This window comes from Strigops habroptila, chromosome 18, assembly GCF_004027225.2.
Source record: "Strigops habroptila isolate Jane chromosome 18, bStrHab1.2.pri, whole genome shotgun sequence".
Classification (NCBI taxonomy): domain Eukaryota; kingdom Metazoa; phylum Chordata; class Aves; order Psittaciformes; family Psittacidae; genus Strigops; species Strigops habroptila.
Window position 1 is genome coordinate 4,977,912 of NC_044294.2, and position 27,174 is coordinate 5,005,085.

The 27,174-nt window shown below is 52.9% G+C and overlaps 2 protein-coding genes across 5 annotated transcripts; both read right to left on the bottom strand.

Annotated features, from left to right (window-relative positions):
• Nucleotides 1-638: 638 nt before the first annotated feature.
• CDKN1A (cyclin dependent kinase inhibitor 1A) lies at nucleotides 639-12,072 on the bottom strand. 3 transcript variants are annotated; one of them, XM_030473407.1, is made up of 3 exons: nucleotides 12,069-12,072; nucleotides 2,624-3,034; nucleotides 639-2,111 (listed from the first exon to the last, which is right to left on the bottom strand). In XM_030473407.1, exons 2-3 carry the CDS (start codon nucleotides 3,024-3,026, stop codon nucleotides 2,062-2,064), a joined length of 453 nt encoding a protein of 150 aa, XP_030329267.1. In that variant the 5' UTR covers nucleotides 3,027-3,034; nucleotides 12,069-12,072; the 3' UTR covers nucleotides 639-2,061. The 3 variants fall into 3 exon arrangements, with proteins under 3 accessions (XP_030329267.1, XP_030329266.1, XP_030329265.1); XM_030473406.1 differs by lacking the exon at nucleotides 12,069-12,072 and adding an exon at nucleotides 5,368-5,475; XM_030473405.1 differs by lacking the exon at nucleotides 12,069-12,072 and having other exon boundaries at nucleotides 2,624-3,296.
• Nucleotides 12,073-15,518: 3,446 nt separating this feature from the next.
• SRSF3 (serine and arginine rich splicing factor 3) lies at nucleotides 15,519-23,709 on the bottom strand. Of its 2 annotated transcripts, XR_003989636.1 has the most exons (8): nucleotides 23,572-23,680; nucleotides 22,564-22,771; nucleotides 21,904-22,038; nucleotides 20,614-21,071; nucleotides 19,659-19,697; nucleotides 18,793-18,879; nucleotides 16,999-18,533; nucleotides 15,519-16,032 (listed from the first exon to the last, which is right to left on the bottom strand). XR_003989636.1 is itself a non-coding variant. In XM_030473186.1 (6 exons), the coding sequence occupies exons 2-6, from the start codon at nucleotides 22,767-22,769 to the stop codon at nucleotides 18,506-18,508; spliced, it is 495 nt and encodes a 164-aa protein (XP_030329046.1). In that variant the 5' UTR covers nucleotides 22,770-22,771; nucleotides 23,572-23,709; the 3' UTR covers nucleotides 17,676-18,505. The 2 variants fall into 2 exon arrangements, 1 of the variants encoding a protein (XP_030329046.1); XM_030473186.1 differs by lacking the exons at nucleotides 15,519-16,032; nucleotides 20,614-21,071 and having other exon boundaries at nucleotides 17,676-18,533; nucleotides 23,572-23,709.
• Between the last annotated feature and the right edge of the window lie 3,465 nt (nucleotides 23,710-27,174).

Consider the following 27,174-nt stretch of genomic DNA (forward strand, 5'->3'; position numbering starts at 1 on the left):
TGGTCTCACAGTCCACATACAAGTCTTGCTCAGCCCTTGGAAGAAGCAGTTGATGGTGGAGGCACCTCTGACTCCCAGAGGGTCCCAGCCCCAGCAGCTCCAGTCTCAGTCCCACCCAGGGCTTGCTGTTGTGTTTTCATCTGCAGTGCCTCTACATGCTCTTGTTTGTCCCTGTCCCACAGCACAGGTCACTTACTGGCCTGGGCACCCAGGACCCCTTTAGAGGAGGGAGATGTGACCAGCTTGCCCACAGCTAATGGCCATTTGCCCTATGAGACAGTGCACTAAGGGTTGGGAGCAGAGGACCATTGTCACAGCAGGGAAAGGGAACATGGGCAGCAGAGGAGCCTGCATTCCCACAGCGAGATCCCACACAAGTGGCAGTGGCTTTCTACTGCAGACATGGTGGCAGCACCAGTCCTGCACCCAGGAGCCGGGTTAAGCACATGGGTTGTGGTGAGGTTTTACCCCTCTCAGCCCTCACACAACTCTTCATCCCCCTTCTCCGACACTTCATGCTGCAGGAGGCACCCAGGGCTGCGCCAGCCCCTTCCCATGCTGGCTGAAGGTACCACCAGGTTCACGCTGCAGCCACCCCACTCCCAGCGCAGTCCTTCCCATCAACCCAGAGACAGCAATTCCCATACACAAGATGAGTGTTTATTCAGAGTTAACATTTGTAGACAAACAGGTATTTTCCCTTCCCCCCACATAGTTAATAGCCTTTTTTTATAAATAAACATTTAGTGCTGGGAGCTCACCAGCTTCACTGACAGCAAAGTGCATCGTGGTGCAAGGTGGGAGGTTGACCCTGTCCCTTTTCTACCTGGGACCATCTTGCACCAGTTTCCAGAGTCCAAATCCAGCAGAGCAGGAGATGAACCCTATGAAAGTGCTGAGACCTGACAGCGTCGAGCCCCTCAAAAGCAGGGACTGACCCTTCAGCGCTGGGACAGAGCAGCCCTCACTCCAGGACATCCCTTGGTCCCAGAGGTGACTGAAGCCACTCACTCTGCAGAGTCAGGTGAGGGTCTTCTCCCCACCCCAGCCCCAAAGGAGGAAAAAGTCCAGGAAAAAGGAAGAAGGAGGAAAAAAAAAAAAAGAAAAACACAAAACAAAAAAAAGCTACAATTTCTTCTTTCAGTATCATCCCTGCTGGGGAGCAGGACTCTGCTCCAGAGCAAGCCAACAGAGCAGGAACAGGAGCTCCCCAGCCTCGTGTCAGTGTTGAAAGAGGCAGGAACACGAGGGCAAGCAGCACCACTCAACAAGCCAAGGTCAGAAGGTGGAGGTTTGGGTCAGCAGCATCCAGGGGACCCCAAAGCCTCGCACAGGCAGCATTGGTCCTGCAATGAGCACAGCACTGGGAACCTCCAGCAGGATTTGTCACCATCTGCAGCCTGTTCGACGGGTGACACCGTCGGTGAGTCACCCCGAGGAAGGGCTGTCCAGGGAACAGCCTCTCCCAAGCTGCCATGGGAAGTTTCCTCTCCCAGGCAGCCATGGAAAGAAGCAGCCCCTACATCACTCTTACACACATGAACAAGGAGATAACACAGCTGGGTCCATCCTGCTGGGTAGAGGGTCACCACCATGTGCCAGCAACTGGAGTGTCCCCTGTCCCAGAGCAATATAACCCACACCAGTGACCCTTTTAGGATATCTGGTGCCACCAAGTGGCTGGGACACAAGTGTCCCCCATGGCCAGCCATCAGGCAGGAGAAGGACCATGGCTGGACAGGAGGATGATGCTTGGCCCCACCAAGGCTGGGCAAAGGACACATTTTCTTCTCCGCAGGCAGGGCAATGCCTTAGTGCCATCAGGCCCATTTCAGTTCTCCTCCATCCCCTCTGTTGCAGCTACAAGCCTCAACATGGGCTACTCATACATTGCACACAGTGAAGGTCCCTCAGGACCCCAGACTACTCATAAATAGGAAACTACAGACTCTACATTGCTTCATAGACAGCTTACACAGTACAGAGTGGGGGGAAAGAGCCACGGACACCCCCAGGGAACATGAGCAGCTGTCCCCGATGGCAGAGGAGCCGACCACCATGTCATGGCTTGGGCTTCTCAGGGATGATCCTCCGCTTGGAGCTGTAGAAGTCTGGAGGGCAGAAAGAGAGGGTTGGGAAGTGCCTCCAGCCTGTTGGAAGCAATGCGGCAGGAAGAGGGAGGTGTCCCCAGGAAAGCTCCCCAAAACCCAGCCCAGGTAGGCTCTGTCTCACAGCCACCCCCCAAAGATCCTGCAGAGAAGAGCTGTACATCTCCACCATCTCTTCTGTTTGGTCTCACCTGCATTTCCACTCCAGGCCCTGATCTTACAGGACAGGATCAGGCCATGGGAGCTGAAGGTGAACAAGTATTTTGGGGCATCCTCAGTTATAAACCCCACAAGCCCAATATAAGGGCCCTGCCTAACCCCCAGCATCCAAAAGACACCCAGTTTGCAGCCTTAACCCTTGGAAGATGGGCTCTGCTCTCCCTGGAGAGATGCAGTGGAAGGTGGTCCCTTCCCATGCCCAGCAGCCAGGCAGAGCTCTTGCTCCCAGGTCCTCTCCATCTGTCCCTACCAGGAAAGCCACAACCCAAGGGTGCCCCCACACCCCCAGCACTCACCTTTGATGGTGGTCTGCCCACGTTTCAAGCTCTGCGGGGCACCAGCCCTGTAAACCCCCGAGCTCTGCTGAGATCCCTCAGGGCAAATCCTGCCAAGATGCTCGTTGGAAGGGACCCTGTGGACCAAGGAGCTCCTGCTTTTGCTGCTGGTGGCCTTGACCAGGCTGTGGACCTCCTGGGGCAGCTCCTCAGGCAGGAAGACCCTCTCCCACTCGAAGTGTCCTTCCAAGGGAGTCTCGGTCTCAAAGTCGAAGTTCCAGCGCTGCTGAGCTTCTTCCAGGTTTTGCTTCAACAGGTTCTCAAAGTCATGCTGGAGCTGCTGGTGGTCCACGGGGCCGAAGAGGTTCCTGCAGACCTTGCTGTTGCATGGTATCTGCCCAGCCTTGCTCTGAGACAGGGGCATCGTGGTGGCTGGGGGAGAACAGAGCAAGTTACTGGGGTGTTGGACAAGCCACGAGGAAACCCAAGGGCCAGCACATGTTCTACCAGAGCAAAGTACACTGTAACCAAGGTGGGACAGCCTGGGTTGGGCTCTGCAATGAGGCAGCATGGAGAGAACCCCTATCTGCCAGTGCTCCTCTTGGACTCGCATTTGGGATTTTAGTGGTGTCTCAGAGGCTTGAGCATGACCGAGGCCAAATACAGCCTGGAATAGAATCAGCTAGGTGGGAAAAGACCTTCAAGATCATCAAGTCCATCATCCAAGGAATGATGCAGAAGGATGGAGAAGGTGCACATGGTGTTCCCCATTCCTCCTCCAGGAAGTAAAGCCCTGCCAGGGCAGAGCATCCAGCATCAACACTGCCACCAGTTCCATCACAACCTGCTTCATTCCCCTTTCCACACAGACACAAGGCGAGTTGGCACAGGGGCAAGCAAAGCTACATGATGTTTTTCTAGCCCATTTCTTCACCTCAAAAACCCTGGCTGAGCAGCAACGAAGCCTTTTGAGCAACTGCAAGAACATGCCACAAGCTTGACCACTGTTAACCACCCTCCTAATCTGCAAGAAGCTGTTGAGTAACCAGAGACAAAACCCTGTTTGTGTTTGGTTTTGTTTTTCTTCAGATCAGCACCAAAAGCCTTGACCTTCACAGCGAGTGGCAGAGCCTTCCCCCAAACCACCCACTGCCATGAGGAATCTTGTTATCAGAGCAAAACAAGAAACACTCTGGCAATGGCTTTTGGAGCTAAAGCTTGACCAGCATTGCATCTGGCACAGGTTGCCCAGAGAAGCTGTGGCTGCCCCATCCCTGGCAGTGTTCAAGGCCAGACACAGGGGCTTGGAGCAACCTGCTCTAGCACAGAAGGTGTCCCCGCCCGTGGCAGGGGATGAGCTTTAAGGTCCCTTCCAGCCCAAACCAGTCGGTGCTTTAAAAACAGATTCACAAATAAGAGCATGCAAGACCACCTTCCTCATTGCCCACCCAACCTGGGACCACAGCAGACCCCCAGACTTGACCCCACAGCACCAAACATCCTCAGGGATGAGGGCTCAGCCTCCTGCAGGGAAGACTCCACCCTAACTCAGCACCCCCATTCCCAGACATACCAGTGGGCACTGAAGAGCCTCCGGACTGGGGACCGGGGCGGGGGGGGCCACATCCATCCCTGTGGCCACCCAGCCCCTCCGCCCTGCCCCAGCCTGGCCCCGCTCCCCACCCAGACGGAGCATCCCGGGTAAAAATAGAAATCCAGCTTCCTATCTGCTGGCAGGCGGAGCACAAACAGGGTGACCTCACTGCGAGGCAAGTCCCAGCATGTCCAGGCAAGCCCTGGCAGGTAGCAGGCAGGGAATGTGCTTTGACACCCTGACCAGACACCCCGCAGCCCTCCCTGGCCTTGTCAGGCACCAATCTCCTGCTCCTCAGACCACCACCATGGCCCACATGCCACGGGGAGCCTCAAGACAACAGCTTCACCCCAACTCACGGCTGCAGAAGCACACCAGAAGGGAAGGACCAGAGCCGGGGCCCGGGGACAGTGACCACTGTCCCCTCCACAGAGCTGGCATCACTTACAGCAGCCTCCGCACATTAAGAGCTGCGAGACTCCCACAACTCATCTGAGAACCCCGAGACTCCATCAAGGAGGTGCCGCAGGTGCAAGGGCTGTGTTGGAGCCTCACCCCGAAGCAGGCACACCCGGGGTGGACCATCACCAGCCCCGCAGGCACCTGCAGCACCCAGGACCAGTTACACCAGTTGGGGAAGGGCTGGGAAGGAGCAGGAGGAGCTGGAGCCCCGCGCACGGAGCCGCCGTGACCCGGCGCAAGGCGCCGAGAACGCCTCGCTCATGACACTGATGAGCCCGGGGGGTGGGGCTCTTCAGCGGCTCCGGGGCCTCGCACGGCGGTACCGGAGCCCCGCGCAGCGATAGAGGATGCTCCGCGGTGGGGCCGCGCCCGCTCCGCTCCCGCACCGCGCACCGCCAGGGGGCGAGCACGGCCCGGGCCGGGGCTCCCGCCCCACCGGGGCCCGGGGCTCCCGCCGCCCCCCATCATGCCCCGAGCACAGGCACCCCCCTCACCCCGGCCCCGCTCCCTCCACAGCGCTACAGACGCGGCCACCGCGGCGGAGCCGCCGCCCGCTCCCTCTGCGGCGCTTCCCCAGCTCCGCAGCCCCGGGCCGGGCAGCGGCACCCCCCGGTAACACACACCCCACCCCCCTGCCGCCGGCAGCGGGCACGGAGGGACCGGAGCCACCGGCTGCGCCCGCGGAGCCCCCCGGCCCCGCCGCACTCACCGTCGCGTCGCGTCTCCCGGCAGCCGGTGCCTCTCCGCCCTTTTTTATACCGGGCGGCGGGGCGGGGCCTCGCCGCTGCTCCCCGCTTCCACCGGGCTTTCCCCGCCCCGCCCCGGCCGGGCCCGGCCCCGCCTGAATCCCGGCTCCCGTTCCCGGGGGTGCGCGAGGCGAAAGTGGGGAGAGAGGGGTGCCGGGACCCCCCATCAGGGGATACAGGGGTTCCCCCGTTAGGAGGTACAGGAAACCCCTTCCTAGGGGGGGTGCAGAGACCCCCCCCATCAGGCAGTGAAGGGAAGCCCTTCGCAGGGGATGAAGGGATATCAGGGGATATGGGGAACCCCTTCCTACGAGGGGATGCAGGGACTCCGCATCGGGGGATATAGGGAACCCCACCATCAGACAACATAGAGAGACCCTTTCTAGGGGCTGCAGGGAGGAACCTTCTATCAGAGGATATAGGGACACCAACATCAGGGGATACAGGGATTCCCCCATCAGGGGATGCAGGGAACCCCTTCCTAGGTTGGGCACAAGGATCCTCACATCAGGGCATGGTGGGACCTCCCCCTTAGAGAATACAGGGCTCCCCCCCATCTAGGGGTACGGGGGTGCCGCCAGAGACCCTATAAAGCAACACTTTATCTGGCTGGAGGGGAGAGGGGGCGCATCCCCGCCCGGGCTTCCCTGCCCACTGAGTCCCTGTGGGAAGGGGCACTATGGATTAAGGAAGGGGTGACTCAGCCCCTTGGGGTGCCCACCCCGGGATGATGCTCCCTGGTCCCCTGGCACTGTCCCGGCCCCACGGGCTGCCCTGGTCTCTCCCCGGGTTTTCTCCTCAGGGCCTGGCTCTGCTTTTCCAGCTGTGGCTGGAGAAAAGCGCTTTGGGAAGGATTTGCTGGTCTCAGGCTGGGCAGGGATGAGGAGGAGGAACAAGCCCATGCATGTTCTGCAGGAGCCTGCAGGCAGGATTTGGGGGGGTCTGTGGCTTAGCTGGAAAATGCACCTGAGTCCACAGGCAGAGGTGAACCCAGAGCAGCTTCTGCTGGGGTTCGCCTGTGAGGATGAAGGGCACCAGCCCCTGTGCCTGGTCCATGGGTCTATCCCTGCCCCACAGAGCAAAGGCTGGTGCCCTCACTGTCAGCACACATGGGGGGCTGTATTCTACATCACCCTCCCAGCATGGCATAAACTGCCTGGGCACTGTGGGCATCATGGCTTTGGCAGCAGGGCTGCAACCACAATGAACTCCTGTGGGGCACCAGAAGTGACAGCACCCTTCCAGGGGACAAAGACCAAGTTAACGTGGTCCCTTGGGAGTGCCAGGGACCCTCAAAGGCCCCTGGAGCCAGCGGGTGCCGCGGTGCTGAGCAGGACCCTTGGCATGCAACCCACCCCTGTGCACTTCCCAGCTGGACCAGCAGCTTCCCACCAGCCCCAGCAGCTGGAGAATATGTTTGGGCATGTTTGGCTGGAGGTTGCCACATGCTGCAGCAGCATTTGCCATCACTGGTCTCAGCTCGTGGCGCTGGACCAAGGTGCTCGTGTTTGGGTGGCTGCTCACTGCCTCTGGATGGGCACGGTGGGATGTGAAGGAAAGGGGAAAGGAGGATGGGGAATGTGAAAACACCCTAAATGAAGATTACACAATGCAGAAGATCCATACTGGAAAGCTGGGGTCTGGAGCCAAATGGTCCCAGATCCCTACTGGTTTTCCGTTCATAATACATAGGGAGAGGAGGGGGTGAGCTGGAATAGCCCTTCCCCACAGGGATGTTTCCACATGGGCGTGATTTTTGCTCCTGGTCCCACAGAGCAGCTTTTGGAGCCGCACTGCAGAGGGTTGGATGTGGCGCTGTGCGGATACAGATCATTCCTCACCAACCCCCAGCGCTGCTCCCGCTGCAGCTCCCTGCTTCGCTCCCTCTGGATGCGGAAGGATGCGATTGGTACCAAAGGGAAACCCAGCACCATCCCTGCCGCATCCACAGTGCTGTGGGCATCTCCCAGCGGTCAGTGCAGCCTCCAGCTGCAAGCTGGGGCTCTCGGATGAAGCAGCTTTTGCTAAGAGGATGCTCAGTGCTTAAAGCAGCTCTTTTGGGGGGATAAAAGCCCCTTCCCAAACATAGAGAAGGGAATGGGACTGTCGGACCCGGCGGCTTTTCAAATGGGCGCGCAAAGTGGCGGGGAAGGAGTGGCCTCGATTGTGCAACCCGCAGCCAGCTCCAGCCGCGCTGATGCAAGAGCAGGGCTTCAAAAGAGAAGTGACGTGACACAAACCACCCAGCCCAGCGATGGGAATATCCCCACTTACACAGGGATGCATCATTCTAGGGCAAAACCAGGGAGAAAACAAATCTGATGTAGGTTTTCCCTTGGGAAATTATCTCTGTGATTATCTCTGTGATTTCTGACGGATGAGGGTCTGGTCCCTGTGCCCCGGATGGGGGGAGGCAGGTTTCTGGTTGTTGTAAACTCAGCTCTTGCTCCTCTTCCTCGGAGCTGGGGAGTTCCGGCTGTGGACCAGCATCGGTGCAAAGTGAGTTATTGGAAATGGGAAGTGGGTTGAGGATGGAGCCAGGGTCTGGGTCAGGGAGTCCATGGTCAGGTCTGCAGCAGCACCAGCAGGAAAAGAAAAGGTGGGGAAAAAAGTGTGATTAATACAGCAGGCGGTGCAGGAACTTTAAATAACCAGTCCCAGAGGTGACTCATCATGTTCAGCCCCAACAACATGGAGGAGGAGGAGGTCAGAGGAGCAGGGCTGGGGACCAGGACCAGCGCTGAGGGTAGATGGGGCGTTCCCTGCTCACCATCTATGGTCACTATAGCTGCCACATCTCCCACCGCTGGCTCCCTCCCCAAGGAGTGTCCCACCAGGAGGAGGGGTGGTGGGAGAATCCATCCTTATCGTTTGCTTGGAAAACCCATCCTGATGCCCGGAAGCAAAAGGATTATATTAATAATGATTGTTGTATTTCGTAGCCGTCAAAGCAACCTTCCTCCCAGCACCTCAATGCCGAGCCTCGGCTGGGGAGCCCTCAGGAGTGTTTCCTTCCCAGGAGGATCTCCCGAGGTGGGTCCCGCAGGCACAGAGGGGAGAGGAAGCCACTGCAGACATGGTGTAGATTATTCATGGTGGGGAGTTGGTTGTGACTCAGCCCATCCCCAGCCTTTCATCAGGGAACGTGCCTGGGCACATAGCCTCTGACACCAAGTTTCATCCTCTCCACAGGGACATGGGCAGCAGCACCCCAAAAGCCAAGGGGATGTGGGTGGGAGCTTTGGCACAGACCTGGGGAATGGCTTGAGTTGGGTTCAGGTTTGGAGAACGGCAAGGGAGCTGGTGCAGGGCCTGGAGCACAAGTGTGATGAGGAACGGCTGAGGGACCTGAGGGGGTTCAGTCTGGAGAAGAGAAGGCTCAGGGGGGACCTTCTCGCTCTCTGCAACTGCCTGACAGGAGGATGGAGCCAGGAGGGGGCTGGTCTCTGCTCCCAAGGAACAAGGGATGGGACAAGAGGAAACGGCCTCAAGCTGCACCAGGGGAGGTTTAGATGGAGCTGAGGAACAATTCCTTCCCCAGAGGGTGCTCAGGCATTGGAACAGGCTGCCCAGGGCAGTGCTGAAGTCACCGGCCCTGCAAGTGTTCACACACCGTGTAGCCGAGGCCTCAGTGCCATGGGTTAGTGGTGGCCTTGGCAGTGCTGGGGAAGGGTTGGACTTGATGAGCTTAAAGGTCTTTTACAACCTGGTTCATTCCATGATTCTATGAAATCGGGGTTTGAATGTCCCAGGCTTAGATGGGATGGAGAAGACCAGGGAAACATGGCTTTGTGCAGCCACATGCAGTAATCCTGACCCCAAAATGAAGAACCAAATGTTGTTCCAAGGGAGGATCTTGGCGTGTTTGGTGGGAATCACATGCTGAGGTCCAACCCATGCCCATACAACTGTTTTAAATGCACGCAAATACCTACACATAAGGATTTTATAAAGGCTGAATATAAAATGTCATTAATATATAATGGAAACCACCTGGAAATGTTTTCCCACATGGAAGCTTGTCAGTGCTGGCCGCAGGAATGAAGGGATCCACATGGTTCCTTACCCAGCCCTGCCCAGCAGCAAGGGTGGGTTGGAGATTTGGTGGTCAAAGGCATATGTGAAGAGTTCATGTTTTTTGGGGGGTACATAATATTCCTGTTAGAGCAACCTGTGTAGGGGGAAGAAACAGAAAAGGATCAAGCAGATGAAGTATCCTTCAGGCCTTTGGGAACGGAGCTGGTGATGGTGGGTCAGAGCACAGTGTTATTTATCAGCATGGGATAAATTTAAGCTCTGCAAAAACACTGGATTGCCACCCAGGGAACCAACCTGAGAACAGGGGAAGGACCAAGGGAGCCCCCCAGCATGGAGAGCGGGGACAAGCACATGGGGTTTGGGGTTCACTCCTGCAAAACCTACACCCCAAAGGCCTCTCCAGGCTGTCACCCACCTCTCACACGGCACAGGGTGACTCCGTCACCCCTCAAACAGCTTTTGCTCACAAGAACACCCCAGAGGCAGGTGTGAAACCCCTCGGCTCAGATTGATGGGCATGGACTACAGATATATGAAGCTCTGCTGGGGAGAAAGCCCTAAAGCAAACCCTGTGTTTGCAGGCAGTAAAAACCCTCTTCAGCAGGACTCAAAGCTTCAGGTTTTGGGGGTTTTTATTATCTCTACTAACAACCTTTTTTCTTTTAAGTGGGAAACGTGAAGGCTCTTAATGAAACCTCCCGCTCCAGCAGAAGTCTAAATGGAGCCAGTGTTCGGCTGAATGGCGTTTCCAGCCCGGCGGAGGCTGTTTTCCCATCAGCTCTTTGAAGTGCCCAATTAAGTGATTTTCTACTAATAGGATTTTCCCAGGAAAGAAAGGCAAGAATGACAAAACGCTGGATGCTTGATTAACTCTGCCCCTCAAAGAACTCGGATCGTGTTAATCGCCTGGTTCCCTTCCACATACAGCCCTTGTTTGCTCCATTTATGAAGGCATTTTGATGAGACACCAGAGCCAGCAGAGTGGAAATCGAGTCCCACCAAGCACAAATGGGGGATGAGATAGTCCCAAGGACAAGGCTTTTGCTTACTGGAAATATTCCTGGATGCGGGAGCCGGGCTATGAATTGGGCACTTCATTCGGCCCCTCATTTTCATCCAAGATTGGGTTTAGCCCCATTCACAGTCATTAACGTAATTGCTCCACTGACATTCCATGAGGAAGCTTTGTGGGTTGGGGTTTTTCTGCTGGCAGCACAGGACCTCATTGTCCAGCACCCACTGAGGATGGCAGCGGGTACCTGGCTTCCAACCCAGGCTCCTTTGTCTGCTTCACTCCATTCACTACGAGCCAGGAGCAAGGCAGGACCACGCAGAGAGCTGCGGAAGGGCATGGATGCTCCACTGGGAATCACAGCAAACAGCTTCCAGCCTTTGGCAAAGCTCCTTGTGGGGAGTAAGGTCCATCCAAAATGTCCACAGGGTTTTCCTGCATCCGGCTCTTCCCTACTTGTATCTCAGCAAGGGCAGGGGAAGATCGCATTGGGTAGAAGCAGACAAAGGACAGACACAGCTCTAGGACCTTGCACAGGATTCACCACGCGGGTGGGAAAAAGCAAGTGGAGCTTGGAGCAGAATTCCTCCCATCCATGCAGTGTACGGGGTCCCCAGCCCTCGGCAGCTCTCAGTGCAGCCAGGCCCATGGGATGCTGTGAACCAGTGTAACTTCTTCCCAGTGGATGACACATGCAGCACAGTGCAGGTGATGAGGGATTTGTTGCTGCCTGAGCTGTGGCGTTGCTTGAAATCCTTTGGGAGCATGATCTGTCACTTTACAGCCATGCATGGGAAGGAGGTGACTATGGAGAGATGTTGACTAACACCCTGAGCAGCCTGTTCCAATGCCTGAGCACCCTTTGGGGAAGGAATTGTTCCTCAGCTCCATCTAAACCTCCCCTGGTGCAGCTTGAGGCCATTTCCTCTTGTCCCATCCCTTGTTCCTTGGGAGCAGAGACCAGCCCCCTCCTGGCTCCATCCTCCTGTCAGGCAGTTGCAGAGAGCGAGAAGGTCCCCCCTGAGCCTTCTCTTCTCCAGACTAAACCCCCCAGGTCCCTCAGCCGTTCCTCATCACACTTGTGCTCCAGGCCCTGCACCAGCTCCGGTGCCCTTCTCTGGCCCCGCTCCAGCACCTCAATGTCTCTCTTGGAGTGATGGGCCCAGCACTGACACAGTCACCACCTCCTGGGATCTCATGTCACAGGTTTCAGGAATCCCGTAACCCTGGGTGAGGGTGAACAGGGAGTCGTGGATCACTTTGTCCTTGTGCTGGGGGAAGAGGGATGAGGCAGAGCTGGGGCAAATCAGCCCCATGGCACTGTGAGCAATGAACTGGCACCTGTAGGAGGGCAGTGCCCAGTTCACACACCAGAGACAGACAGACGGACGCTGCCCTGCACAGTGACTCACATGGGTGCACAGCTCAATGTGGAGCAGAGGGAATGGGAGGGGACAGGTCTGTGTGCACAGCTTCAATAAAGCCACCGGTGATGGTACGGCCGCCACCACCCAGACGCCAGGGTAAGGGTCGGTTGTGTTTCCTTTCCACGTGTGGATCATGCACAGTAGGATTTCCTGGAGCTGGGCGAGGAGCTCCCGCCCCACATTGAACCTCCTGCTCCCTGCACAGAGCTGTGCTGGGCCTGGTGGTGGGGATGAACATGGTGCACACACCACGGTGGAGCTCTGTGCGGTTCCATCAAACATAGATTGCATTGGGAAGTTCAAGGTACCAGATAAATACTTTCTCTTTTGGTTTCAGCCACCCTCACTGGTTTACCTGCCTTGCCCATGCGAATCCACATGAGAATCCTTTCCACGGAAAGGGAATCTGCTGAATCTTGGTGCTGTGTCAGTGCAACAGAGTATGGAAAGAGGTTAAAAATGTCCCGTAATTCAGATGCCAGCAGTGATGTGCGCCAGAGCCCTCCCCACTCCTGCAGCAAACCTGGGCTTTGCGTAAGACCAAAAGATTCCGTAGAATCATAGAACCCCAGACTGGTTCGGGATGGAAGGGACCTTAAAGCTCATCCAGCTCCAACCCCTACCACGAGCAGGGACACCTTCCACTAGAGCAGGTTGCTCCAAGCCCCTGTGTCCAACCTGGCCTTGAACACTGCCAGGGATGGGGCAGCCACAGCTTCTCTGGGCACCCTGTGCCAGCGCCTCAGCACCCTCACAGGGAAGAGCTTCTGCCTCAGAGCTCATCTCCCCTCCGGCAGGTTAAAGCCATTCCCCTTGTCCTGTCCCTCCAGGCCCTTGTCCAAAGCCCCTCTCCAGGTTTCCTGGAGCCCCTTTAGGCACTGGAGCTGCTCTAAGGTGTCCCCTTCAGGAGCCTTCTCTTCTCCAGGCTGCCCCAGCCCAGCTCTCTCAGCCTGGCTCCAGAGCAGAGCTGCTCCAGCCCTCTGGAGCCCTCATTTACAGCTGACCAACTGTAACACGCCACAAGGAGAGCAGGAGAGAGACACAGGGAGAGGGATGTTGTGAAACTTGAAACAGAAAACCCAAAAATGTCAATAGGCCAAATAAACACCCTCCAGTCCCTGTCAAACTGACCCTGTGCGGAGGGAACTCTTGGCTCCAAATCTGAACGTGCAGCCACAAGGTTCCAAGTGGGACGTGTCAGCCAGGCAGCTACAGGAATTCCTATTGGCAGGAGCAGTGGCGTCCTGTGCCTGAAGCCTATCTCCAGCTGGGGCAACCTCCTCCCAAAGGGCTCGAGCAGCACAGTGTGTGTAAAGCTGATCCATCCACTGTTTGCCAGCACAGGCAGCACGGCAGCCAGTGGGTGTTCTGCAGTGGCTCATGGCAAGTAACATTGGTATCAGTCCTCTCAGGCTGTTTAGCCTGGAGAAGAGAAGCTGCGTGGAGACCTCAGAGCAGCTTCCAGTGTCTGAAGGGGGCTACAAGGATGCTGGAGAGGGACCTTCATCAGAGACTGTAGTGATGGGGCAAGGGGTGATGGGTTCAAACTGAAACAGGGGAGATTTAGGTTGGATCTTAGGCAGCAGCTCTTCCCTGTGAGGGTGCTGAGGCGCTGGCACAGGGTGCCCAGAGAAGCTGTGGCTGCCCCATCCCTGGCAGTGTTCAAGGCCAGGTTGGACACAGGGGCTTGGAGCAACCTGCTCTAGTGGAAGGTGTCCCTGCCCGTGGCAGGGGGTTGGAGCCGGATGAGCTTTAAGCTCCCTTCAACACAAACCACTCTGGGATTCTATGAAACAGGCGACTCACAAATGTTCCATAGCACAGACTAAGGCCGGCACTCCATCAGCAGCAGTGGGGGAAAGGCCGAGCATGGAGCTTCCTCACCACAGAATAGTGCCCAATATTGATGGGCGAAGCAGCGGCTGCGCACAGAGCAGATAATGGTCCTGTGACAGCTGGTGGGAGCGATCCCCAAAGTGACACCGCGGGGACACGGTGCCCCACGCTGATACCACGGCTCCACCCTGATACCGCGGCTCCCGAGGGAGGGTGGCAGCTCACCCAGGGCCGTGGCGCACAGTGGCGGCACCAGGCTGCTTTGTGTGTATGTGCCATTGGTCCATCACACCGTGTCCGCCTGTTGTCCAGCAGAGGACAGGACAGTCTGACTCTGACTGTAGCAGGGTGAAGCCTGGGGAACCACAGGGAGGTTGTGGAGTAACACACCTGGAATCAGTGGCACAATCTAGCTGGGAAGGTTGTACACATTTCCCTTTCCCAAGTGGGATGACTCCCACTGAAAATCCAACAGCTAAAATTACTCAGAGGACCGGGCAGAGCCACCGCTCAGCTCAATGTGAAGATTTGTTCAGCTAGAAGTTATGTCAGCTCCTAAATTATTAAATAATAGCTGAATGAATCACTTGGGAACATAGCGTTCCTCTTGCACAGCCTATTTTATATTTGTCTGGAGCTCGTGTTTATTTTAGTCCACAACAGTGTTTGTTTGAAGCTACAGAATGTAACTAACAGCGAAACTTCAGAAATGAAACAGAAAACAGAGACAGCAACAGGATTTCTAGGAAGCCAGCGCGCTTCTTACATGGGCTGGGCTGCTGCTGCAGCTTCAGCAACACCGCACTCCATGGCTGCCAAGCAAACTCTGTCTTGATTTTGTTTGATTTTGCCTATTTTTGGCAGGTCGAGGTGGGAAATTGGAGCTCTTTGTGTTTCAGGAGGGAACCCAAGGCTCGTGTCTTTGCAGCAGGTCTTGTGTGCTGTGCGGGTTGAACTAAGGTTGAACTGGAGCTACTGGAGATGCCCTTTGGTTTGCAAAGGGGGTTGATGCTCCAGTTTCTGCACTTTGCTAGCTAAGCAGCGCCAGAGGAGGGTGATTCATGATGTAGCCCAGGTTTTGGGACAGTATTTTGAGGGTCTGATTTAAACACGAGTGTGGGGACAGGGGTTAAAGCCAGGAGAAACAGGAAGAAGTTTGTCAAATGTTCAGCTGCTTCGTGGCTCTTTATGTCATTGTGGAGCCATGGGCTTGTGAGCAAAAGAAAGTAAAACCGGGAAGTGGAAAGAGTTGATGGCAGCAGCAGGGGATAAAAGCTGCAGAACCTTGGTCAGTGGCTTCCAAGGGTGACTTCTGCTGGCATGGAGCACGGAGCTGGTCAGAGATAAGAGACATGACCCACCCTTCTGGGTGCTGCGGGGAGGCTCCAGCGCATGGAGCGACGTCACTGCTGGCTCATCTGACTTCAAACTAAGAGCAGCGAGGCAGCGAGGATGGAATCTATCAGAATGTATTTGAGTTCTCAGTGTGGCTGAAAACACGTTCCAGGCTGGAGGCGAACTGAATAAACAGGGTTTGTTAACTACAACCACTGCTGGTGCTGGGTAAGGTGGCAGCTTCTCACCCAAGCATGATCTGAGTCAGATGAACCCGTCCCAGGGTTGGTGGGACATACCCCAGTGAAAGAAAGAACATCTTTAGCTTCTCCATTTTCTAAGTGCAAGGCGCATTCTTACAACTATCTTCTCTGCCATAAACAAAGAGCAGCATGTACATAAAAAGGAAACTAAAACTCCCTTTCTTCGCAGAACCATTTGCACACAATGCTCTCCCCAGGGACAGTGTGAGAAAAGAACACGCTGCACATCAACAGAGGGGAGTTAATGGCATTTAACAGCTGTGCCCAGATGCTGCACTGATGGATGTCTGAGGAACTCGGTGTTAGCCTCAGGATGCTTCTGCTGGGCAAGAGCAGAGGCAGCTGAACCTCTCTCCAGTCAGCAAAGGAGCTCAGCTCCTCGGTGCGAGCACTGTGAAACCAGGCTGAGACAATTCATGGGCACAGGCAGCAGAGATCCCATCACCAGGGGGTTCAGAGCAGGGCTGGTGCTGAGCAGGGGGTGGGAGCCACCTCTTTGTGCCAGGGAACCACTGGTGAGTGCCTGTCTGTCCTCCTCTGGCCAGGACAGATTGCTGAGCAGCTCTTTCTGGTCTTAGAATCTGTGGGGAGAGGCCAGGGATGTCCCTGGCTCCACGACACAAACATTTCCTTGTCACTTCAGTTTCAGAGTAACTTTTCAAGCAGAAGCCGCATCACTCCACCCATCAGCAGCACTCCCAGGCTGGTCACCTTCTCCTAAAAGCAAACAGGAAACCCCAAATCCATGAACATGCCACTGCCTTGAAACCACAACCTGGCAACAGCCCCCTGTGAGGAGAGCTGGTCACAGTTGGTGCTTACACAGTTCCCATCTTCCTCTAGAAGCTGCTGATTTCATTTCCCATCAACCCCCCACCTGACTGTACAGAAGCAGTCACCTGCTGGGAAGCAGCAGTTCTGCTCCAGCCCAAGGGCCAACTTCTGCATTCGGCTGAGGAATAAAACATGAAATCACAAACCCAGAACTGATGAATGTTCCCTGTTCTGCAGCCAGTGCATGAAACCACAACCTGCTTCCCTGCCGTGGACTGCCTCCTGTACGTCAGCTTTCCTTCCCTCCTTTCCCCCGGGTAGAAGCCTCTGAAGGCTGCGTGTCCCTCCACACCACAGAACCACAAGCAGAACGGCGGTGCCAGCACAGAGGCTGCTGCAGAGGTGCAGCTCTTTCAGGCTCAAACCCTGCAGAAGCCCGGGTTAAAGCCGGGAAGGCAGCTGCACACAGCACATGGCATCATCCCAGCCCTTTCATCTGGTGCCGGCGCTCCCGGAGCAGCTGGTCCAGCAGCGTTTGGGGATCAAAGCCCATTGGGAACCAGGATCCCCATCGCTGGCGAGGCCGCCCTGACCTCTGCTGGGGAGCCGCGATAGTGCTGCGAGCCCGGCCCAGCCTGCTCTGGCACAGGCTGAAGGGATGAGGAGATCCTGCTTGTGCTAGGCTTGGGGATCGAGGGCTGTGCCTGGTCGCACACACACCACCTGCAACTGCCTGTGCTCAAGGGACAGGAGGTGGGTGATGCTCACACCACAGCACGGTCTGGGCTGTTAAACTGGGGGTCAAGGGACCCACAGGACCATTTTGGTTGGAGAAGACCTTTACGACCACTGACTCCAACCACAAATAGTACAAAACACTTAAATAAGGAATAAATCAACATGCCCTACCTCAGCAGGCAACGCAGTCGCACCTCTGCCCCAGCTGCTTGTCCACACACCTCTTGCACAGCCCCTTTCCAGGCAGCATGAGGAGGAGCAGCATTGTGTCCATCACGGATTTGGCTTCATCTTGTCCCACCCTAACCACTACAAGCAAAGGAAATTAAGCCACATGGCTGTTGTTCAGCATGACAGATTTCATCTAAGTGCACATGATGCGAATGGATGCAGCTCATCTCTTGGATTCGAGGGGGGAAAAAAGGAAGCAGGAGGCAGTTTGGGAGCTATGACCACGCTCGAGCCACACTGTGGCTTTATGATCCCAGGGAAATCTTCACACAAAGCTTCAGTTCATGCTCCAGCCGATTCTAAACTGAGATATGAAGAATAGCTCCAGTGTTACCAAGCCACATCCAGGACACCAAAACCATTGTGAACCTTTGAATCTCCAGCTGGTTTTCCAAGTAAGCATCCCAGAGCTTGCCAACAAGCAAGAAGTCAAGCCAGCATCACCTAAGCTCAGCTTGGTTGCATCAGTAACAGCAGTATTAGATGCTCGTGGCAGTGATGGGTGAGTTGACACCTCACTCCATCCCACAGAGCACATTTCCTGCGAACCCAGTTGCACCCCAAGCCCCCATTCTGTGATCCGAGTGTATATAGCAGGTACTCAAATACTGAACAAGAAGTTGTAACCAAAACTTTAATCCCAAGGATCTCACAAAAGACATTTTACAAGTGACATGAAAATTCTTGTACAGTAAAGAAATGTTTAAATCGTAGCTTTCCCAATGTACCATTACACACCCAAGGCACCCACTCCAGTTGTCAGTTCTGCTGTGTATTTGGTCTGTTCAGAGGTTCTGGAATAGATGGGCAATCAACAATCACCTAGTTGAGTACTCTAGTGACATGAAGTACAAAGTCAACTGACCCTACGGCTACAAGTTTATATTTCACAGAATATAAAGCAGCTCCGTTCCAGGTAATGGAAGTCAGAACCAGAGCTCTGGATACAGCTGCAGCTCCGTCATTCCCTCCACACACTCCCTGCTCCCAACTGTTTGACAACTCTCCTATGAAGCATCTACATCTTGTTCAGCATAGACAGACACTGCTCCCAGCCACGCTCCCACAATGGACACCCCTTCATTGCACCCCTCCTCCCGAGAGCTGAACCCCAGCACAACACCCCCCCCCAGCACATCAAGACCTGAAGCATTCTTCTATCCATGCGAGACACACTGCCTAGACTTGGCACAAGCACCCCCCATGTGTAATGGTACATTGTAAAGGGCTTATTACAAATCATATGATCTGCTCAGAACCATATACAGATTCACATCTTTACATTTGCCACCTGTTACAAGATACAAGGAACAAAGCGAGTTCAACAGCTAAAACATTTTAAAAATGCACCAAGCTTTATGAAGTTTCAAAACAAAACAATGTTCTGTACATACTCCTCCTGTCCTCAGATCTAAGGGCTTCCTGTACACAGCTCCTTCTCACAGTCCTATTTCCTCTCATTTGACCTGGAGCGACTGCAGGAGAGGAGACATGTTAGTGCCCAGGTGCTGAGAGCAGCAAAGTTTGCTTTAAACCCCCCCAACCCAAACTGGTGGAGGACATTTATGCATTTAAAAATGCCCTCTGCTTAATAAAACTGAGTATTTTAGACTGCAAGGTGAAGAACCTCCTAAGACACTGTAGGTGATTCTCCATCACAACCTTCACCAGTATTCCCAAGACATGAAAGCATGCATTTTCCGTATTAAATAGCCATTAAAAGACTCATCCTACCTGCGAGACCTGGAAAAGGAACGAGAGGGCTTGTGGTTCCTCTCCCGTGAGAGTGATCTCTCTCTTCTTCTGTCTCTGGAGAGGGACCTGTTGAAGATGACAATGCAAAATGACTACAGCATCAAAGCAAAGCTGAATTTGGTTATCGAGAGCAGCTTCCCTTCAGGAAGTGAAGGATTTTAACTACTCAACCAGGGAAACCTGTTGAAGGTGATCCTATTTGCCTTTCCTTCAGGTGAGAATAATCAGTTTGAGCCATACAATGTGGCTTAAGTCATGCTGGGAACAGGCATCAACTCCTCTGCAGGAGTTTGTTCAGAGTCTGACCGTGAGCACAGGCACCTCTGCTAACATGCTGTGTCCACACACACTTACACAGCCTGGACAGCAATGCCCCTCCTACGCTACAGCAATGCAGGGAGCTGTGGAGACCCCAATGTGACACTGTGTTACAACCACTGTCACCTAATCACTTAACACCCCGCAGTGGTGACAGCAGAACGAGCTCCTTGTGTTCAGCATCATCTGCACTTGTGGCTGAGCATGGGGGAAACAGCACACTGACAGAGAAACTGATAAACTGGCAGGAGCTTTGGGCAGCTACAGAACTCATTGGGTCCATTCTCTACATCCTTCCATTGATAAGCCCAGTGTGGAACACGCTTGGGAGAAAATTAACTCCATCCCAGCCCTGCAATCTCAAGTAGCTGCGTAAATATATTAACTCCACACAGCAACATGACAGAAGCAAACCCAGCCCTCCCCTCACTGAATCACCACACCAGCCCAAGTGTTAGGCTGGTTTGGTTTCTCTTTTTTAAGCCTCCCAGCCAAAGCAGCCCATACTGGAATTAACTGGTGCGTACCTGCTGCGGCTACGAGAGAAGCTTCTCCTTCGCGGTGATCTAGAACCAGAAAGAGAAATGTGAGGCTTTTGATCACTTTTTTTAGCATTAATGGGGTGAGGCATTTCCCAACTTGTCAAACTCCCTGTTGGGCCCAGGGAACGTGCCAAGAAAAACTGGCATCCATCATCCAGTAAAAGGCATGGAAAGATTAGGCAGTAAACCAAAGCTCAGTGTGAACAGCACATTTCCAACCAGGAATTCAGTTTTAACTAAAGAATGCTTCAGAGCAGACTTGTCCACTGCAACACTTCCCATTTCAACTAAATACACTGCCCAGAACACCACACCAAAGTCCCACGAGTGGTTCCAAACAAAAATAGGTAGCACAGAGCAAATGTTTTGGAACCCATGCAAGCCAAAAAAGGTCCAGAACCAGACACAAGAGATACCAAGTGGGAAAAAAAAAAGTGAAAATGCGCTCAGGGTCAATACTGATAATGCCATTAAGTGCTACATTAGAACTGCATATTTGTGATTGTCATTTTTAATGCCATCGAGTGTGTTTAGGCTATTTTCTTTAAGAAAAAAAACCAACCAAAAAAGAAATAATAAAAAAAAAACCAAAATAACCTTAGCTCGGCCCAGTTCATCCCAAAAAGTCATTGTTTTAAGTTTTGAAAACTGTTAGTAAAACCATTTAAAGGTGATAGGATTTTTGTCTGGCAAGGAAAAGCTAAGTTGGTTAGAGCTTTATTACAAATTTAGTTTGGCATCTCACATGCAAATATACTGGTTTGTACGTTATTCACAGTGTAAGAGCTTCCATATCACCCTTAAAAGTTTTCTCAAGCAACATATGTACGTTACCACTCAATTATGCACAGCCAGCCTTTGATTGAGAAAAGTAATTACTTATAAGCCGCTTACTCCTTATTTTAACCAGCAGTAAACTGTATAAGCAGGAAAAACTTACTAGTTTTTGGTTTCAACAAGCTAGAAATGGTGAGGTGAGGCTGCCGGACTGACTGCCAAGAAGAATTTGCTGAAAAGGTTTTGCCAGATGTTGCGTTGTATTTAGTTGGTTGGCGGAGGGGGTGTTGTGGATTTTTCCTGCTTTTTTGTTAGCCGAAGGCTGCTGCTGTAGTTGTTGTGAAGACATTTGGTAAATAAACAGCTGAGCTGATTGGCCGGGAATTGGGTGGGCGGTCGAGGTGGCTGCTGCCGATTTGGTTAAGGTTGGAGAGAAGGCTGAGAGAAAACAGCATGCTCGGGAACCAAAGGGCGGTGCAACCTGACGACTGGCCATGCCTGGGTCATGTGAAACGACACCAGCCAAGCTGCATGGGGCGCGCTGGTCACATGACGCTGAAAGGGCTAGTTGACTGGCTAATGCAGACTCAGAGGGTGGTGAGAAGAGACATGATGGTGACTCTGTAACGGGTTCATTTTTATTAATAGATGGACCAAAAAAAGCATAAAAAAAATGAAAAACAAGCCATCAGTACAACCATCTAGTAGCTAACAAATACCTAACGTGTTATTTCTTTTTTTTTTTAAACAGCTCCAAACCCTGACTTGGGAGGACTTCACTCACCTGCAACAGGTAAATTCAGTCCTGCAAAAACCACCTTGCAGTCTTATACCACCAGACGAGGTAGTCTGGGTCCAAGAACGGGTCACTTCCCAAAAATCCTGCTATCTTTTAGAGCTGGGTTTGCAAACCTCAAGTGACAGGATGGTCACACGATGTTTTAATTGCAAACGACCACTAAAGTGTAAAGATTCAAGATGTTTAGAGCAACTGTTGTTCTTTGATCTATTATTAAACAGCTGCCTACTTGGAAAGGATTTAAATTGCACAAACAAAGCAGAGAAACAACATCTGTATGAAAATGCTAAGCTGCTGTATGTCATGTTTTGCCATTATGGAATAAAGGAAAGGAACAGCCTAAGTTGAAGTATGGGGAAGAAAGGGAAAGTGTGACTAGAAGATGAGCAGATTTTAGGAGGAACGAGGATAAGTCCAGGATAGAGGGCGCTGACTACCAACTTGCACAGTGACCTAAGGACAAAAGCCAACATTCAACACAAGTTCACCTCGATTTTGTGGGGGCTTGGGATTTTTTCTTTTTTTAAAGCATTTGCCATCTCCAAATTGTGATCAGACAGAGGAACGTTATCCATCAACATGCTTTTAAAAAAAGCCTGCTTCTAGGATGCTACGTGGTAACAGTGCCAACAGCTCTACTGTGCCCCCGGGTACCTGCGGCGAGGAGGAGGACTCCTTCTGCGGTAGTCGTCTCGAGGACGCCGGCCCCAGGATGGGGGTGGACCACGGTTCCGACTCCGCTTCTCCCCGTTGGAGAGCTCCACTCTGACACGACACCCACAGAGGGTTCTGGGAAGAGAGATTGACATCCGTTAGCACTGCCAGGGACAAGGCTGCGCCAGAGGGAACCTAGGGAAGTGAAAGAGGAAAAAGGAAGAGGCGAGCACACAGCATTCTGTATGCACAGCAAGCAAAGTACACAGTATTCAGTCTAAAAGTCATCTCCAGCACGGCAGACAAGGGCTGGTCAATTCTAGAGCTTGCCAAGCTAGTAAAGCAGGCAGACAAGGAACCAAGGAGAAGCCTGATCAGCTTTGCCTCTTTAGAATAACACCATCTTGAATTTAACTAATGCACACCAAGAGGTCAAAGTCATGTCTCACTTGGGAGTCCAGCTCCAAAATGTAAGATTAACTGTCCCAATGCTATTCTTGAGCTATTAGGACTGCCCTTATTATCACCACACAAATAAATACTGCGTAACAAGTGTGTCAAGTCTTTATTTTTGCCACTTGAAGCTTCCCAATTTAAACTGTCAAAACCCACAATGTTATTTCCACCAGGCAAGCCAAACAGTCAAGAACCACATTTTACCTTCCATCTAGTTCTCTTACTGCATCAGCTGCATCTCGTGGATCCTCAAATTCCACAAAAGCAAAGCCAGGAGGATTTCTTGCCACCCATACACTGCGCAGTGGTCCATAGTAGCCAAAAGCTCGCTCTAGTTCAGTTTTGTTGCCATTGTTTCCAAGGTTACCCACGTAAACCTTGCAGTCCAGCGGACAAGAGTCACGATGCATTGCTAGGATGAAAGCAAAATATTATCTCATGTATATTTTAACATACCCCATGTGTTTATTCATTTGCAAGGGAAATAGTTCGTTTGGTTGCTTTTCCCAGAAACTTTCAACAATGATATGGTCTGATAGGACAGAAATGCTGTGAAGAAGGGGGGAAGGGCCAGAGGGAAATGTGGAGGGGAGAAGAGTGTTTAAAACCGAACAAAATCCCTCGCTGCTATACCGTAATCGTGACTAAATCCCAATACTTCAGAGAATTTCGTTTACTTTTAAGACCTCCAACTTTAAAGGGGTGTTTCTCTGGACTCCTTTCCCTGCACTACAGGGGGAGCGCCGCGTGGGAGAACGGCTCCATTGTTCTCGGAGGATTCAGGGGGAAGCTGCACACGCTGAGGGGAAAAGCAGCGCCATCTCCGGCGGAGACCACGGCGGGAGTGTGCGGTGAGTCCCTCCAGAGTGTCTCCTCCTCAGCACGGCGTGAGGAAGCAGCGCTCCCGCCGAGCGGGCGGGAAGGCGCCACACCACCCCCGCGGCACCTCCCGCCCAGCCGCACCTCGCCTCGGTGGCCACGGAGGAAAAGGCGCTGAGCGGGCTCTTCAAGGCGATCCGCGGCCTCCCCGCCTTCTCCCCGCCCGGTTTTCCTCAGCGCAGCGGCAGCCACCGCCCGCGGCCCAGGTTTACAAAATGGCGGCTGCTCTTTGTTTGCCGCCACCGGGCGCCGCCGCTTCCATCCGGCCCTGGTGGGGACCGAGACCGCGGGTGCCGCCTTTCCCCCCCCGCCCTCCGAGGTGAAGCTCCTCACCGATGCTAAGAGGGAGGGCGCCCGAAGGGAGCCCGCGCTAAGCTCGCAGCCGACTCGACCCTCAGCGACACTCCCGCTCCGCTTTTCCTCACTGGACAAAATGGCGGCAGGCGCCTACCCTGCCCGCCGTTATATACGGGCAGCCCACCTAACACGTGACGTCACCGGCAGCAAATCAGAGGGCGCCGTTCGGATGATTGACACCTTACCTCGTCCCGCCTCCCTGCGCTCGGCCCCAAGCGGTGGCGGGAGGCGAGGGAGTGCTCCTGAGCCCGCGCGTCTGCCCCGGCCCGGAGCTTCCTTTTGGGAACCGGCCATAGAGCCACCGGATCAGCCGGGAAAAGAGCTTTAAGCTCATCAAGTCCAACCCTTCCCCAGCGCTGCCAAGGCCGCCACTAACCCATGGCACTGAGGGCCTCGGCTACACGGTGTGTGAACGCTTGCAGGGACGGTGACTCCAGCACTGCCCTGGGCAGCCTGTTCCAATGCCTGAGCACCCTCTGGGGAAGGAATTGTTCCTCATCTCTATCTAAACCTGCCCTGGTGCAGCTTGAGGCCGTTTCCTCTTGTCCCATCCCTTGTTCCTTGGGAGCAGAGACCAGCCCCCTCCTGGCTCCGTCCTCCTGTCAGGCAGTTGCAGAGAGCGAGAAGGTCCCCCCTGAGCCTTCTCTTCTCCAGACTAAACCCCCCCAGGTCCCTCAGCCGTTCCTCATCACACTTGTGCTCCAGGCCCTGCACCAGCTCCGGTGCCCTTCTCTGGGGAATAACTTGCTCCGGGGGGGTTGCCTGAGATAACAAACCTCTGTTTTGTGTTACCAGGTAACAGGAGAAACTCATCCAGGGCTGTTGCTGCAATAACTTTTCCAAGTATCACTTCGCAGCCTTGTCTGTAGGCTTTACCTTCTTGATTTGGGCCAGAGAAGACAAATTTATCTGGTAGAAGGATAATTAACAATATATTTGAGCGATATTACATGTGATAAGGCGTTTTGAGTACAAAGTAATACAGAAGTACTGTGTTTTCCAAGCAGGAACTGTGCAGAGGATGGGGTGTCAGTCTACCAAAATTCCACCAGCATGTACATAAAATAACTGGAATTAAAACAACCAGCTGGTATAATTCATGGATATTTTCCAAAATCTTTTGCAGCATCCCTTATTATTTATAAGATCCTCTTCTCAGTAAAATCCTCCCAAGAGGCAAAATTGGCCAAGAGACAGAGAAACAACATGGATTTTGGGTGATGCTCGAAAGTATCCTTATATGTGTACAGTTATCTGACACTTACCTGCTTTTAATTAAAGAAATCTAATGCATTGTAATCTAAATTAGCTGCTGCTTAATTTCTTGAGGCAGCACAAAGGAAATAATTCCAAGCTGATGTGGGACTTTTCAGCCATTTCTTTATGACTTGAAGTGGTGATTTCCCATCCCTGCCTCCCTCCTCCACTGGGGTTTGCACCATTGACTCAACCCTGCCTCATATCACATAATGTACATTCAAAACACGCTTTACGTTTTGCAATCATGAATATTAAATAAAAAGAAACCAAAACACACCAAACATTAGAGAGCAACAAGCATGTCATCCAAACACCATCCGTTTTGATTTGGCACGTCACCGTGACAAAAGGCAGAGGTCAGAATAGAGGCAACTGTATCCAGCCAAAACCCCAAAACCTATTTCCACAGTCGGTTTTAGGCTGCCCTGGCACAGCCACACAGCACTTGAGTAATTCAGAACTCAGCATTTTGATTGTCCTCCAAAAGAGGATACCCTGAAACAGCCCTGAGCAGCATTCTATACATGTACATATACACACATCAAGCTACATCGAGTTACATCACTTTCTTCCTTATTCCAAGTTTATAGTGTGTATCTCTTCCTTTTGCAGCAAGAAAATGCCATTCGTGTCTGATATTTGTGAGATTTACAGAGCTTTTACATTCATTCATCCGTCAAAGGAAGGAGAGATCACTGACCTTAAAACTAAGACCAGATCTACTCCAAACGGATGAGCCAAGACTAGACTGAAGAGGCACCCGATGCCTGCACAGTTACAGAGGAGCACAGTCACTGTAACACAGCCAGACCTCAATCCATGACCAGACTGACAAGAAATAAAGTGTTAGAGTCAAGCTGCTATCATTGATCCAGAGATTTAAATCCCACATAATAAAATGAACATATTCCAGCCATTAGGATCAGGAAGAAAGCTCAGCTGTGTGAGTCAAATTTAAGGGACCCTTCAGGAGACAGACAGTATTTACTAAAGAATATTTCTGTCAGCAAAGAGGATGTCTCAGAGTTGCTCCTCAAGCAAAACAAGACATTAGCAAAAATACTTATTTACTGGCATGATTCTATGACAGAAAGGTCTTTCGCTTGGAAGTGTCATTACAGGAAAACAATAGGAACTGGTCTGAGGGGACAGGCCTTTGCTTCACTCAGGCAAGTGACTGCACACAGTCATACCTCAGCTGCTTGGGATGGTCTTGTGGATTTGACCCATTTTCACATCCTGCCAACAGAGTAATCTTGTCAAAGGCTGTTTTCTGAAGAAACAGTCACTTACACTTGCCTGATCTTTAGATATATCACCACCAATCTGCGTAAGCTTATTCCCACCATGACTGCTCTTCTGTTTACAGGGTACAAGTCCTGTTCCTTATTCCCTCACTATTAAAATACATACATTTTTCCACTGTGAAAACCTTTAGCTGAGCCTCAAACCTTAAGTAAAGGGAGAGTAAAACAGCAGACTGTAGTTTATACATGACAGACCTAAACTGAGACACGTTCTGCATCCAGCACAGGGGCACAGCATGTCCCTGAGACTCAGCACTGGGGATTAGTTAGCACAAAGTCCATTTACTTCAATGACAGACATGTCATTTGGTGACTCCTAGTTCCTCAACAGTCATCCCCACCTTTCCATCTGTGAGCCTTCTGCTGTTGTTGGGGTCCCACCTCTGTCTGCATCTGTTACATCTAAGGGCTGGGTGCTGATCACCACCTTGGCATGGTGGCAGATTGATGCGCTGCTCTCCTCAGGACCAGCACACCACTTGCTGGTCCTATAAAGAAATAAGAAATCCAAACCAGATGTTGGCCAATTTGGTCCCTTAAGGAACACCTTCTTAGTCCTACAGACATTAACAACTGGGCATCCCCTCTACATAAAGCCTGGGGACAAGAGAGCTGATCCACAGGTAACCTCAGGGCTCCCTGGCTGCTCAGGCAGGATTTAGGGCTGCCTCAACTCACCTGGGGTCAGCACCTACCTGCCCATCTCCTGCCCTGGCCAACAAACCCAGCCTTGGGTGCTGGATGGTGGCATTCCCCTCTCATTCTCCCCAGAGAGCTCCTTTTTGAGGTGCAGCCCCAGGACACTGGAAAGGACCTTCAGGTCATTTTGGTTCTGCTCCGTCGAGGTTATCAGCATGCTTCTGCCGCCATGCTGCAACACCACTGACCCAGGCGTAAGCTCAGAGAGCCCTGTGGGGGTTACAGGAGCAGCACAAGGGACTTGAGGCTTTGTCTCAGCTTCACCCGAATTTGTTTTGCACACAGAAAATATCCTGGACACTATTTTGGGAAG